The sequence below is a fragment of the Erinaceus europaeus genome, chromosome 12 (assembly GCF_950295315.1).
Source record: "Erinaceus europaeus chromosome 12, mEriEur2.1, whole genome shotgun sequence".
Taxonomy (NCBI): domain Eukaryota; kingdom Metazoa; phylum Chordata; class Mammalia; order Eulipotyphla; family Erinaceidae; genus Erinaceus; species Erinaceus europaeus.
In genome coordinates this window covers 25,448,868-25,462,865 of record NC_080173.1, presented here as the reverse complement: position 1 = coordinate 25,462,865, position 13,998 = coordinate 25,448,868, and the positions used below count along the sequence as shown (strand labels likewise).

General features: G+C 43.5%; 1 protein-coding gene across 9 annotated transcripts in view; it reads left to right on the top strand.

Annotated features, from left to right (window-relative positions):
* ATXN7 (ataxin 7) overlaps positions 1–13,998 on the top strand; it is a 178,071-nt gene that overhangs the window by 159,008 nt on the left and 5,065 nt on the right. For all 9 annotated transcript variants that reach the window (XM_060202974.1, XM_060202971.1, XM_060202972.1 and 6 more), the window contains 4 exons: positions 3,629–3,894; positions 5,429–5,627; positions 5,910–6,031; positions 11,548–12,547. In XM_060202974.1, coding sequence (XP_060058957.1) covers positions 3,629–3,894; positions 5,429–5,627; positions 5,910–6,031; positions 11,548–12,547 — 1,587 coding nt within the window. The remainder of the gene's footprint in view (positions 1–3,628; positions 3,895–5,428; positions 5,628–5,909; positions 6,032–11,547; positions 12,548–13,998) is intronic.

Here is a 13,998-nt window from a genome sequence, read left to right as displayed (position 1 = left end):
TGGGTCCTTGCACATGGTAAAGTGTGTATCTAGAACCCAGTGTGCCACCATCCAGCCCCTGATAAAGAATATTTTTAAGTATCTAATTTTAAATATTACTAACTCTTCCCATAGGAAAAGAATATAAGTACATATGTATAGTCTGAGTTTTGTGTTCTGTTTCAGGGATCAGTGATTATCTATACCTCAATTCTGTCCTTGAATATACAGGTTAAAAATGCTCATCTCAGAATAAATTGCTTTTATTGTATATAATGTTAATGGGAATCTTGGACCAGCTATTATATATATATATATATTTGCCTCCAGGGTTATTGCTGGGCCTTGGTGCCTGCACCATGAATCCACTGCTCTTGGAAGCTGTTTTTTCCCCTTTTGTTGCCCTTGTTGTTTTATCTTGTTGTGGTTATTATTATTGTTGTTATTGATGTCATTGTTATTGGATAGGACAGAGAGAAATGGAGAGAGGTGGGGAAGACAGAAGACAGAGAGGAGAAAGATAGACACCTGCAGACCCGCTTCACCACTTGTGACGCGACTCCCCTGCAGGTGGGGAGCTGGGGGCTCGAACCGGAATCCTTACGCCCATCTTTGCACTTTGCACCATGTGTGCTTAACCCGCTGTGCTACCGCCCGACCCCCTGTTATATATAATTTTAAGTGAGCACATGAGTTCAAGGTGTAGTGTTCCTTGAAGATAGCCATTCGAGGTCTGTAGAATTCCACTTCTTTAAGATGCTTAAGATGTTCTCTTCTAATTGTCTTTGAGGCATATTAGTGAGCTGAACTTTTTCAGTTCAGAATCGCCAGAGTTTGACCAGCCTTCACTCTGACACTTTGTGGGTTGGTGAACTGTATTTCTCTCCCATCTTTCTTTCCAAATCATGTGCACCCTTCAAGTATTCTGTTAAGGGTGTCATTATTGTCTGTGGCACAGTGCTAAGCTTATCACTGCATTAATGTGTATCTTCATTCCTGCCATGTCAGGAGTTCAGCTAGAGCTGGCAGAAGAGCTGCAAGCATCTGGGCAGGCCTGCTGTTGCACACAACATCCTTACTCCCCCTGTGTGATCTCAGTGCTCCTCTATTCCTCGGCTTCCACTTTGGTCTGACTCGACTAAGCTTTGGAGGGTTAAGTATGCCGAGTGTCCTCCACATTGTAACTCAGGTCTGTCCTGTCTTAAACTTAAGAAATTTCACAGCCAGAAGACTTAATGCTGCCCACTTCTATTGCTTGTTCTGTTACCCTTTGCTGCCTCGCTGTCTCTTCATTTCCTCTCTGTCTGATGTTCTGTGTAACATTCTATGTGCCTTTCATGCAAATAGATGTTGCCTCTAGTATTTGTCCAATCAGTGCAGACATTTTTATTGCTTATATATGTGAGCACAGGCTGCAGTCTAGGTTCTTCAGGGTATGGTCTTTAACAAAAACCAAGTCATATCTGTTCTTGGGGGTTTACAGTCTGAGAGAGAGATGACGATTAATCTACTCATTCAGACAAGTATAGTTGCCACTGAAGAGTAATAAAAAGGAAGGAAGCTGTGTTATAACAGACTTAAGTAGGGAGGTTGGACCAGAAAGTCTGCTATACTGGACTGATAGCCACAATTTATCTGGATAAAGAGGTATGGGAGATAGTTCAGCTTGTTAGAGCACCAATTTGCTAAGTCTTCTGGGTCCTTGGGCATTCAAGTACCATGCTCTAATGTTGAGCCATTTCTTCATCCCTATAATAATCTCTAGAATGTTTTAAATAATTTTCTTTCTTTGCAAGGCATTTCTTTCCTTTCTTCTTCCTCTGTTTCAATTGTAGTTTATCTTGCTGATAAAGGATTTTTTTTTAAGATTTTTTTTTTTTTTGAATTTTACTTTCATGACAGGTCAGAGCACTGCTCAGCTCTTGCATGTGGTGGTGCCAGGACTATCTGTGTGCTGTCTTCTTAGGCTTACATGGCATTTTCATTGAAATAGAAAAAGCAATTGTGCTTAATTTTTACTGAGGCCATTATTCTGATGCATATATTAGGAAACAATCCACCACCCCCCAAAAAAACATTTAAAATGTCAGATTTGCACTTGGGAGCACAGAATTTGCATTTCTGAGGTCCCAGGTTCAATTCCTAGCACCACCATAAGCCAGAACAGTGCTCTATTCTCCCTTCCCCCCTCACTGTATTTTTAAAAAATTACTTAAAAACAAAAGTGGCCTAGGAGGCCTGCAGACATAGAGCATTATTTCCTGAGCTTCACCCCTGCACCATTATGCCAGAATGATATTGTTCTTGCTCTCTCTCTGGAAATAGATGAGATCGGAGCCAGGTGCTGGTGCACCCAGTTGAGCACACATGCTACAGTGTGCAAGGGTTGTGGTTCAGGCCCCTGGCTCTCACATGCAAGGGGAAATTTTTACAAGTGGTGAAGCAGTGCTTCAAGTGTCTTTCTCTCTAAGGTTTATTATTATTTTACTAATGCACTAGTCACTGTGGTTTATGGTAGTTACACCTGGGATTGAACCTGGGGCCTTGGAGCCTCAGGCATGAGAGTATTTTGCATAACCACCATGCTATCTCCCCAGCCTCAACATAAATATGTACTAAAAGTTCAAATGACAAAAGAGGGTTTATTTATTTTTTTGTTTGTTTTTCCCTCCAAGGTTATTGCTGGGGCTTGATGCCTGCACTACGGATTCACTGCTCCTGGAGGCCATCTTTTCCATTTTGTTGTTGTTGGATAGAACAGAGAGAAATTGAGAAAGGAGGGGAAGACAGAGGGAGAGAAAGATAGACATGTGCAGACATGCTTCACCACTGGTGAAGCAACCCCCGGGGGCTTGAACCTGGATCCTTGAACTTTGTACTATGTGCATTTAACCCGGTGCACTACTGCCCAGGCCCCAAGAGAAGAATTTCTAGTGGAGTTGGTATGGGGCACTAAATGTCCCCTGCTTACTTCTATTCAGCGACTCTATTTCACTATAGGTGGCACAAATAACAATCCTTTTCTCAGGAAGAGGTGGATAGCATAATGGTTGTACAAAGAGACTCATCCCTGAGGCTTCAGAGTCCCAGGTTCAATCCCTTGCACCACCATAAACCAGAGTTAAACAGTGCTCTGTTTCACAAAAAAAAACAAAAACCCCTTTTTTCTCCTGGTAGAAATAACACTGCCTAATTCTCATACAGTTGGAGTCTGGAATATGTGCTACTATTCTAGCTTCTTCTTCTTCTAGCGTTTGCCCTTCTTCCGTAGCCAGTCAACAGCGTCAGGTTGAGCCTGATGTCTGCTTGTTGCTGGCTTTGAAAGTGACTGGGATCCATGTGGATTCAGTCGGCTAGGAAGGATCGTCAGTTTCCCCAATAAATGAGTACTCACGGGATGCACCACGAGAAGGTCGATCCAATGCATCCCAACTATTCTAGGTAAAGGAGGGGAAAAAAAAAAAAAGGAAAAGATTGTTCTCTTTGGATTTTTAGCTTATCAAATGTTCTGCAGTCTTTGGCTATGCTAATGGTCCAGATTGCTTCTTATTGGGAATGGTGTTTTGGCTACACCAAAGAAAAAGATTTTTACTGAGATTCTTTGTTTCTGTGCTATTTATTTATTTATTTATTTATTTATTTTCTGTAGACACATCCCTTAACCCAGCGGAGGGCTGTCCAGGGTAGAAGAAAACGATTCGATGTGTTATTAGCAGAGCACAAAAACAAAACCAGGGAAAAGGAATCGGTTCGCCATCTGGACTCTCAGCAACCAACACAGCCTCTCAGGGACCCGCATCCTGCCCCTCCTAGAACTTCACAGGAGCCACACCAAAACTCTCACGGAGTGATTCCTTCTGAATCAAAGCCTTTCATAGCTAGTAAACCTAAACCTCACACCCCTAGTCTTCCAAGGTAAGCCAAGTCCTTCAATTCTTTAACCCTCCCTCAGAGAGCAGACTTACAGATTGTAAAACCCCAGTGCACTGCAGTCATGATGCCAAGATACATAAATCAAGGTCACTATGCAAATAAGTATTTTTAAAAACTGGTATCTACTGTAAAAACAAACAAAAAAGGTCAAGTTCATAGTACATTTCGGGGGGGGGGGTGTTTCCTGTCCAACGTAAGCAGCAGAATAAAGCTGGCACCTTCTGCTGCACTCCCGCTCAGTGTTAGGTGTCTCTCAGCCCTGATAAGCAGTGCTAAAACTTGGGTCCTGTCTAGTGATTAGTGATTGGGATACTTCAGGTGGCTTTGGCAGCAATTCCCCCATACGATTTTCTCTTGCTTTTTTCAAAATACACCAGTGGGAACCATCCCTGAGAAAAGGCATTCAGCTTGAATTGTTACAGCATCCATTTATCAACATGTGTTTTCATTCATTCACGTTAGACTTGGGCCTAAGTATGCATTAGGTATTTTAGCAGAATTTTATGTAATGGAACAGTGTTGTTTTTTTTTTTTACCAAGAACTTCTTACACACAAAGCTCAGGTGGTGGTGGTGGTGGTGGTGGTGGTGGTGGTTGGTGTGTGCACACACACACACGTTTGTATGTATGTTAGTGCTTCTGTGGTTCGCCAAGTTGAAGTAATGGACTTTGTACCCAGTTGCCAGGAAAATGAGAAGGACATAGTGAATGAGTTGGCCACTGGCAATAAGGACTTCTGCTTAGAAATGTTCTAACCCTTGGTTGCTACTGCTTGGCATTTCATCTGCTCATATTACATCTTTAAAATGGTCACTTAAGGGGTGGAAGTTGGCTCCCTCATGTGCATGAGTGTATGTCTGCACATGAGCCCTCTGATTTTGGAGCTACATGTTGAAAGCTGGGCTTATTAACCAAGCCCAGTTTTGATTCTTAGCAAATCTCTTCTTAGACCATCTGCACATTGAAATGTCTTCATATATAACAAAGTAAATTTAGTTCCAGAAATGCTAGGTCTTTGTACATGTAGAAAAAATTCATTACTGTCCTAGATTATCAGACTAGGTTATCCACATAGTGTGATGACTCTGCCTAGCTCTGTTATCAACACCTGCATTTGTTCAGTTATTTTTGAGCACTTTACCAATTACTTCAGTTATTGCATTTGTACCAAATCAGGTAGTTTGAAGATTCAAAGAAAGAATTCTCTTAAATTCCATGTATATTTTACTCTCCCTTGAGGAGAGCAGAAAGGAGTTGAACCACCTTACCAACTATAAAAGGAAAACTAGGCAGGTCACCTTTATTTAGACCCAGCAAACAGCTACATTCGACTTTGTGCAGTTCAGGAGAGAGATTCCTTCAGGCACAGGCCACCAGATGAGCATCTGTATCTCAGCTGCTAGTGGTGGACCCCTGAGTTCCCCTAAGTGGTTTTGGATACATTGTTGTATCTGAGTTAAGGCGGCTGATTCCCAGACCTGTGATCTGATCAGTACTGCGCTTTCTACTCACCAAGGCCTCCAGGGTGCCCTGCTCAGCAAGGTGGGAGTGCCCCCATTGACCCTCCTTCAGTCCATGAATCTCCACACCCTCCCCTGCCTGCCACTGAGCCAGCTTCTCGGTTATCCAGTGAGGAGGGAGAAGGCGATGACAAAGAAGAGTCTGTTGAAAAACTGGACTGTCATTATTCAGGTCATCATCCTCAGCCAGCATCTGTAAGTTCCACATCCACCCTTGAGTCAACACTCCCCACACTGCAGGAGGGTGGGGGAGACCTTGGCATATACGTCAAGGTATGAAAGCAACTCAGAGCAGGGACATCTGACTCTCTGGGATATCTCATGGGTTAGGCATTGGTCACTCTCATGCTTCACAGCCTCTGAAACTCAGAATAAGTTTCTTCATGTTAGCTCCTTAGCTGACAGAGAGAGAGCCCTCAGTAGATGTGTCTTGTCAGAGTCAGCAAGCACACTCAATCACGCTTGCTCTCTCTTTAGTTTTGCACGTTTGGGAGTCGACAGATTGGAAGAGGCTATTACGTGTTTGACTCCAGGTGGAACCGGCTTCGCTGTGCCCTCAACCTCATGGTGGAGAAGCATCTGAACGCGCAGCTGTGGAAGTAAGTGCCTGCCCTGCTACCTCTGGGCTGGAGGTAGAGAAGTGACTTTACTCAAGAGTTTTTTTTTTTTTTTTTCTCCCCTTAAGACACTGATTTAATAGAGAAATGTCTATATAGATGAAAATGAGGCTTCTGACTAGCTCTGAGAAGACCCTCATTATTCATTCATTTGTTCACTCTTTCAGCAAATATGTCTTGTTCTGACTAGTAGGGTTATTGTCAGAGAGACTTAAACTTTTATGGTGCTCACTTTCAAATAGAGGGAGAAACATCTACGGCCATACCACCCTGAACACGCCCAATCGCGTCTGATCTCAGAAGCTAAGCAGGGTTGGGCCTGTTTAGTACTTGGATGGGAGAGGAAGAAACACAAGAAAAAGCAGTAAACAGAACGAGATTATAGCTTTATAAGGGAGTTAATAATAATAGCGGTAAATATTTACTGAGATTGACTCTATGCCAGATTTGGACCCAGGGCAAGTTTGGTACCAGAAAAAACTGAAATGGTAAAATTTAGGCCTGAGTGGAGATTTAGGAATAAATTCTCTTGAAGAAGTTACCCTGGACTGAGATGGTGATGGTGATGGGGATGTTGAGGACAGAGGAAGCAAATGTGTGAGGATGGCAAAAAAAAAAAAAAAAACTTGGTTTGACTGAAAAATGGCAAGGAAAAGCAGTCATGGTACAGACGAGATCCAAGCAGCCAGTGACAGGCCAGTTGACTGTGGAATTGACTCTGAGTACAGTGGAGAGCTGTTGAGGACCTTACAGTGAGAAGCTGTGTGCTGTGACTTATAAAACGGTCAGTGTGTATGTAGTGATTCCCAAACAGGGTTTTATATGAAGAAAAGTTGCAAATCAGTACATCTCTTTTGACCCAGGAACATTTCTCAGAGGAGCATCTTGGGCAACGGAATTTGGTTGTGACCCACTGGATTTATTACTAAAGGGAATGCCTTTAGACCATCCCAGATCCTCTGTTAGGCACCATTTGCTTGAAAGAACTCCGCCACAGTCCCTTTACCTCCCTGCTTTGATATCCTAGTAGAGTCAGAGGAAGCCTGTCAGATGACTCAACAGTTTACAGTCCAAAGATCTACATTGTCACTAATAATACAGATTTATCTACTTAGAAAACCAGACCAAAGTTTGGGGAGGTGACTCAGCAGTACAGTGCATATTTTGCATGAAAGAGACCCAGGTCTTCATCCCCAGTCTCACGTAAAACAAGAAAAACAAATAGGACATCATAAATGGTGTCTGGTCATTTTCTTTCTTTCAGTTAAAAAATGCAGGGGAGTCGCTTCACAGGTGGTGAAGCAGGTCTGTAGGTGTCTGTCTTTCTCTCCCCCTCTATGTCTTCCCCTCTTTTCTCCATTTCTCTGTGTCCTATCCAACAACAACGACATCAATAACAACAACAATAATAACTACAACAACAACAATAATAAAAAAGATCATGACAGTGTTGTTTTGCTTTCCTTCACATTTTACCCTGTTTCCTACTAGGAAGCTCCTTTTCTTTATTAAATTATGTTAATCCTACCTAAAGGCATACTAAGGGCAGTGGATACTGGAGATTCTAGGTGAATGTCCATATGAGGACAGTGCAAGATAGATGAAATTTCAGCTTTGCATTTCTCAGATGACTCAATAGAACTTTGGAGAGTTCTTTGAGTTCATTTATATGGGTTTAGTGTACCTCTAAGAATTTAGAATTTTTTTTCCCCCTCCAGGGTTATTGCTGGGCTCAGTGCCTGCACCATGAATCCACCGCTCCTGGAGGCCATTTTTTCACCCTTTTTGTTGCCCTTGTTGTTGTAGCCTCGTTGTGGTTATTATTATTGCCATTGTTGATGTTGTTCGTTGTTGGATAGGACAGAGAGAAATGGAGAGAGGAGGGGAAGACAGAGGGGGGGAGAGAAAGATAGACACCTGCAGACCTGCCTTACCGCCCGTGAAGCGACTGCCCTGGAAGTGGGGAGCCGAGGGCTCGAACTGGGATCCCTATGCCGGTCCCTGCGCTTTGCGCCACCTGCGCTTAACCCGCTGCGCCACCGCCCAACCCCCGATTTAGAAATATTTATCACCATTATATTGAAGTGTGTTTTCTGCCTAGCATTTGGGTACGGAAGGTTTTGGTTCTTAGTGAATTTTATGGAGAGGTTTCCTTTTCTTTGAACTGCCTGTCTACTGTTGGTGTGGTGGCGCTAGTCCTTACCCCCTAAGGAGGGGACTGCTATGGTTATCAAAGAGCTTTTTGGTTTTACTTGTTGTCTTTAGTATTTTATAAAGAGATAGTATGATTTTAGCTCCCTGTCCCTCACATTCCTGATTCCTATCCATTCTCCACATTTGGAACCATTTTTACTAGTTGTTTGTATATCTTTAAGAATTTATCTGTGCAGAGGGCAGTGTAAGTTCATATTCATACTTTGTTTCTTCTCTTTACAAAATGTTGAGTGACTTAAAAGAACTTTTTAAAGAGAAACTAGCAATATTGTCCAGAGAGAGACCCACTTCTCCCTTCTGAATGTCACTTTTTCCTTTTCCCAGGATTGGATCCAGCAGCCTGAGCGTTATCAGCCACCTGGTGGCCACAAAATGCTACTACAGCTCGTGAGCTGGCACACCTGTGGCCTCATTTAGATCAAGACTTTTCAGAGCTGCTAGTGCTCAGCACTGGCCTGGGGAATCTTGTTTTGATATAGATTCGTTGGGCTCAGGAACTCATTTTTTTCTTTTCCTTTTTTTACAATTTCTTTATTGGGGGAGTAATGTTTTCCAGTCGACAGTAAATATAACAGTTTGTACATGCCTAACATTTCCCAGTTTCCCACATTTTCTTTTTTTTTTTTTTTTCCCCAAGAGAGGAGGAGGCAGAGGGAGAGACAACACATCACATATTGTACATGGTGATTCATGTGGTGCCTGGGACTCGAACCTGGGTTCACATTTATAGTGAAGTGTGTGCATTGGTGGAGAAGCTGTCTACTGACCTGAACTGTTTCTAATTAGTTGGTAATGATAGTGGATGTCCTCTATGAGGAGCACAGGGATAGAGCCCAGACTCCCCAGTAGGGAAATGACTGGCATCTGACTCTCATCCTCAAGGATTTTGCTCTCCTTTGTCTCTGCTTGGCCCAAACTCTACAGGTGACTGTCATGTACAGTTACGTGTTGGAAAGCACTTATTTAGAACCAGGCCTAGACTCCTAAATGGGGATTTAAAGTCAGTGCACAGATGTGCAATAAATTGTTCCTTTTGCTGGTAACTGTAGTTCCTATCTTAAAGCACCTGGCAAGTACTTTGGAAGAGTGCTATTATCACTTCTCTCCCTGGAAAGTTGAAGAGTGGACCCCAGCTGGGAATGACTGGTTCAACCCGGTTGTATCTATAAGTTAGAGTATTCTGAGCACTAAGTCTCCTTGTCAGTCCGTGTTCTGTTTTGTCTCTGAAGTGTTCATTCTGCCCTAGTAGTTTTTTGAAATGTTGGTCCTGTCACATTTTAAAACAGAGTCGAAATAAAGAGGGGGCCTTCCTGGTTTGACTTTGAATCAGTCCCTTGTCACTAGGTTAATAGTTTGCCCACATTGCTAGTACAATGCATTATTACACACTGTGGTTGGAGGTTCCCTGAGATATAGGGGCTTTGTTTTTCATTACATTCAGGCCAGGTAATTAAGACTTACAGTTGTTACTCATTAGCTGTGTGCCCTTTTTCCTTACCTAGTCATGAATTTTCTCATTGTGCTTTCAGTGTTGCAGTCATTGTATTGGACTCTGGGATCATGGTGATAAGTAAGCCATGGGTTATTATTTATTTTATTTTATTTTATTTTATTTTATTTTTTATTGATTTATAAAAAGGAAACATTGGCAAAACCATAGGGTAAGAGGGGTAAAACTTCGCACAGTTCCCACCACCAGACTTCCGTATCCCATCCCCTCCTCTGATAGCTTTCCTATTCTTTAACCCTCTGGGAGTGTGGGCCCAAGATCATTGTGGGATGCAGAAGGCTGAAAGTCTGGCTTCTGTAATTGCTTCCCCACTGAACATGGGCGTTGACAGGTCAATCCATACTCCCAGCTTGTCTCTCTCTTTCCCTAGTGGGGAAGGGCTCTGGGGAAGTGGAGCTCCAGGACACATTGGTGGGGTTGTCTGTCCAGGGAAGTCTGGTCACATCCTGCTAGAATCTGGAACCTGATGGCTGAAAAGAGAGTTGACATACAAAGCCAAACAAATTGTTGAACAATCATGGACCTAAAGGCTGCAATAGTACAGATAAAGTGTTGAGGGGGTCCTCCATTTTGTAGATAGCTAGGCATATTTTAGTTATATTTCAAAGGGCCTGTAGCTATACTGGTGTTGTTTGTTTGTTTTTGTCTGAGCCTGAAATCTGATATGCAGGTGGATCCAAATTATTCCTGGGGAGATGATGTCATGGCTGGAAGAAGGACCAGAAAGCTGGATCAGGGAAGAGAGTAGCTCCCTAATATGGGAAAGAGGTGTAAATATTGATTGTAAACCCCATCGATTTAATGTGATCTGGGGCCCATAATTAGCTTAGGAGCCTGTGTGACCTCTGCATCTCTCTAGATCTGAGCTCACATCCTCTGGTCATGAGTAGGAACATTCCATGCTGCCCCAGTATCGACCCATCTTCCTCAGGTATAGCATAGAATATGCTGTCCATCCTCCCTTCGGAGGATGGTACATTTTCTACCATTGTTGATCCAAGTTGAGGGCAAGGTCTTATGGGGGACCTTGTTGTTCCTGATAGAAATGACCAGTAACAATGGAGAGGATTTATTCAAGTTCTAGGCCCACCAAGTCTGTTTGGGAATCTCAGGACTCCCTGATTAGGGCCCTAGCTGGTGGAATGGCCTGATACTGACTAAAGAGTCATCATTCAAGCCACGGGTTATTTCCTCTGCAAGGATGTGAGACAGTGGTCAGTTATCACACATTTAAATTGTCCTGTTTTTCAACTCTGGGAGTCAGGGACAATGGGAATTGGTTGGAACCTACACAAGTCAGGACAGATTTCCTGAGAAAGTGAGGCAGAGCTGAAACTAAGAGGTGAGCAGAAGTTGTGGCAAGAATATTATAGGTGGCATATACGCTGCACTGTGGCATGTTCTTAGAACTTAAAGAATCTCAGAAACTGTCATTAGAGACCTGGATTGGTGCTGAGGTGAGAGGCGAAGCTGGAATATTTGCAGTGGTTAAGACCACTAACTCAGGAAGGCATTAAAGGACTCGAAGAAGACAAAGGGTCAGATTGGCTTTGCATTTCATATATCTGACTCTGGAGCTGGTTCAATGATAGAGCACGTTTTGTATCCGCGAGGTTCTTCATTTGATCTGGTACCAGAAATGTGTCGGTACTATAGAAGGTCTATTTCTCTCAGGAAAAAAAGAGGAGTACTCACTCTAATGGAAGGAGGGGGGAGTCTCTCTGAAAGTTAGTGGCAATGGTGCATGTCACTCATTATCCTCTCCACTTGGCAGGAAAATCCCACCAGTGCCCACCACCACGTCGCCCATTTCCACACGTGTTCCTCACCGGACAAACTCCGTGCCGCAGACATCACAGTGTGGGGTCAGTTATCTGGCAGCTGCCACTGTGTCTACATCCCCAGTCCTTCTCTCATCCCCCTGCATCTCTCCAAATAGCAAATCGGTACCAGCTCATGGAACCACACTAAATGCACAGCCTGCTGCATGTGGGGCAATGGATCCTGTGTGCAGTATGCAGTCCAGACAAGTGTCCTCTTCATCCTCGTCCCCATCCACTCCCTCTGGCCTCTCCTCAGTGCCCTCTTCCCCCATGTCCAGGAAGCCTCAGAAGTTGAAATCCAGCAAGTCTGTAAGGCCCAAGGAGTCTTCCGGTACCAGCACTAACTGTCACAACACCAGTAGCAGTACTAGTGGTGGCTCAGGAAAGAAGCGTAAAAACAGTTCCCCACTGTTTGTTCACTCCTCCTCCTCCTCATCATCGTCGACCTCCTCTTCCTCTTCTTCGCATTCCATGGAGTCTTTTAGGAAAAATTGTGCAACTAACTCTGGGCCTCCTTACCCCTCAACGGTAACATCTTCCCATGGCCTTGGCCTCAACTGTGTGGCAAACAAAGCAAACTCAGTAAGTGTCCGGCATGACCAGTCAGGGAGGGGCCCCCCTAGTGGGAGCCCTGCTGAATCCATCAAGAGGATGAGTGTGATGGTGAACAGTGGTGATTCCACACTTTCTCTTGGACCATTCATTCACCAGTCCAGTGAACTGCCTGTCAACTCCCATGGCAGTTTTTCACACTCACACACTCCTCTGGACAAACTCATAGGAAAGAAAAGGAAATGCTCACCTGGCTCAAGCAGTGTCAACAACAGCAACAGCAGCAGCAGCAAACCCACCAAGGTTGCCAAATTGCCAGCCATGAACAATGTCCACGTGAAACACACAGGCACCAGCCCAGGGGCACAAGGACTGACGAACAGTTCCCTCCTTCATCAGGTAGGAAATGGACTGTGAGCCCTGTGGAGATGCCCATTTCCTCTCTCCCTTCAAGAGCTGTTGCCAGCTTGAAGACCTGTGTGATTGGGTTAGATGGGGCTTGTCTGTAAACAGATGTCTAGCTTGTCTCCTCTCAGCCAGAATTTGTGACCACTGTAAAGGCAGTCCTGGGCAAGGAAACCACCAAGGTTCCTGTTAGCAGATAAGAAACTCTCCCATGTCAGCCTCCTCCAGTCACTGAGTGGAATCTTGGCAGGCAGTGTGCACCCATGTTTCCTGTCCAGGAGGAAGCAGGCAGTGAGTGTCTCCTGGAGAGTAGTGTATTTGCTATGAGCCTTTGAAGAGAGATGGGTAAAGTCTTGAGAAGAGACTATCTAAATTTTAAAAATAACTTTTGGTATTTTTCCCATCAGAGAATTTCGTATTTTCTAGTGAAATCTTTTATTTATTTTTTTTTTTCTTTTCTCTCCTTGTTTTTCCAGGGAAGAAGGAAAACAGCATAAAGTTTGGGTATAACAAAACTAAGATCTCTTCTGTTATTAGGTCAAAATGAATCTGGTTGTGGGTTCGTCTGTAGAGAAGTGCCTACAGGGGTGCTGGATCCACAGTTACTTCTGCCATTTTCTCTGTTCTTGTGTCTTTCCCTACCCTTCCACTTGATTGTATTTTCTCCTGACTTTCTCTCCTGTAGTCATTTCTTGCTTCCTTTGCTCTTTCAACTAACTTCTCCTCCTGTTACTGCATCTGTCAGGCTGTTATCACAGGGATTTCAACAGCATCAGCCCAGAGCCTTGATTAGGAATGTGAGGCTCTTATATTTTTAATCACCCCCCCTCCTCTTAAGAACTTAACTTATACACTAGCTTAGGATTTTATTTTTTGCTTTCATAAAATACTGGAAGTTTTCCTTCCATGAAAAAAAATTCCCCTCCAGTATATGTGTGGAATAAATAATACCCAATACTAAAGGTCCGGAGGAAAACAATTCATGAGATTGAGTTACAACTGCTTAAGTTCTTTTATGAGTTTCACACATGTATGGGCTACTTGTAGGGTTCTTTGGGCAGGAGTTTCCTGGGCAAATGAAAACTGATCTTTTTCTTCTTGGTATATAGTAATTCACTTTTTTTGTAATCAATTAAAAATAGGGTACAAGCACAGTAAGAAATTGTATGCCCATTCCTTAAAAATTTCCTTAGAGTGTAGTTTTCTGATTTCGTCATGTTGCCATGCCTGTATCTGTCTCACTGAGCAGATGCTGTCTTCCTGTGGCTGCAGACTGTGTGCCCACAAATCAGGGGTGGGAAGGAGGGGGGTGCAGGAGGGCAGAAGTGGAAGGTGGAGGAGTGGTGTTGTCTGTGGAAAGTCTCTGTAATAGCCAAAGTTCTCAGCAACTTGATCTCAATTTCAAAGAGGTTTGGTCATCATAAAAGGTGTGTACTGTTGTTATA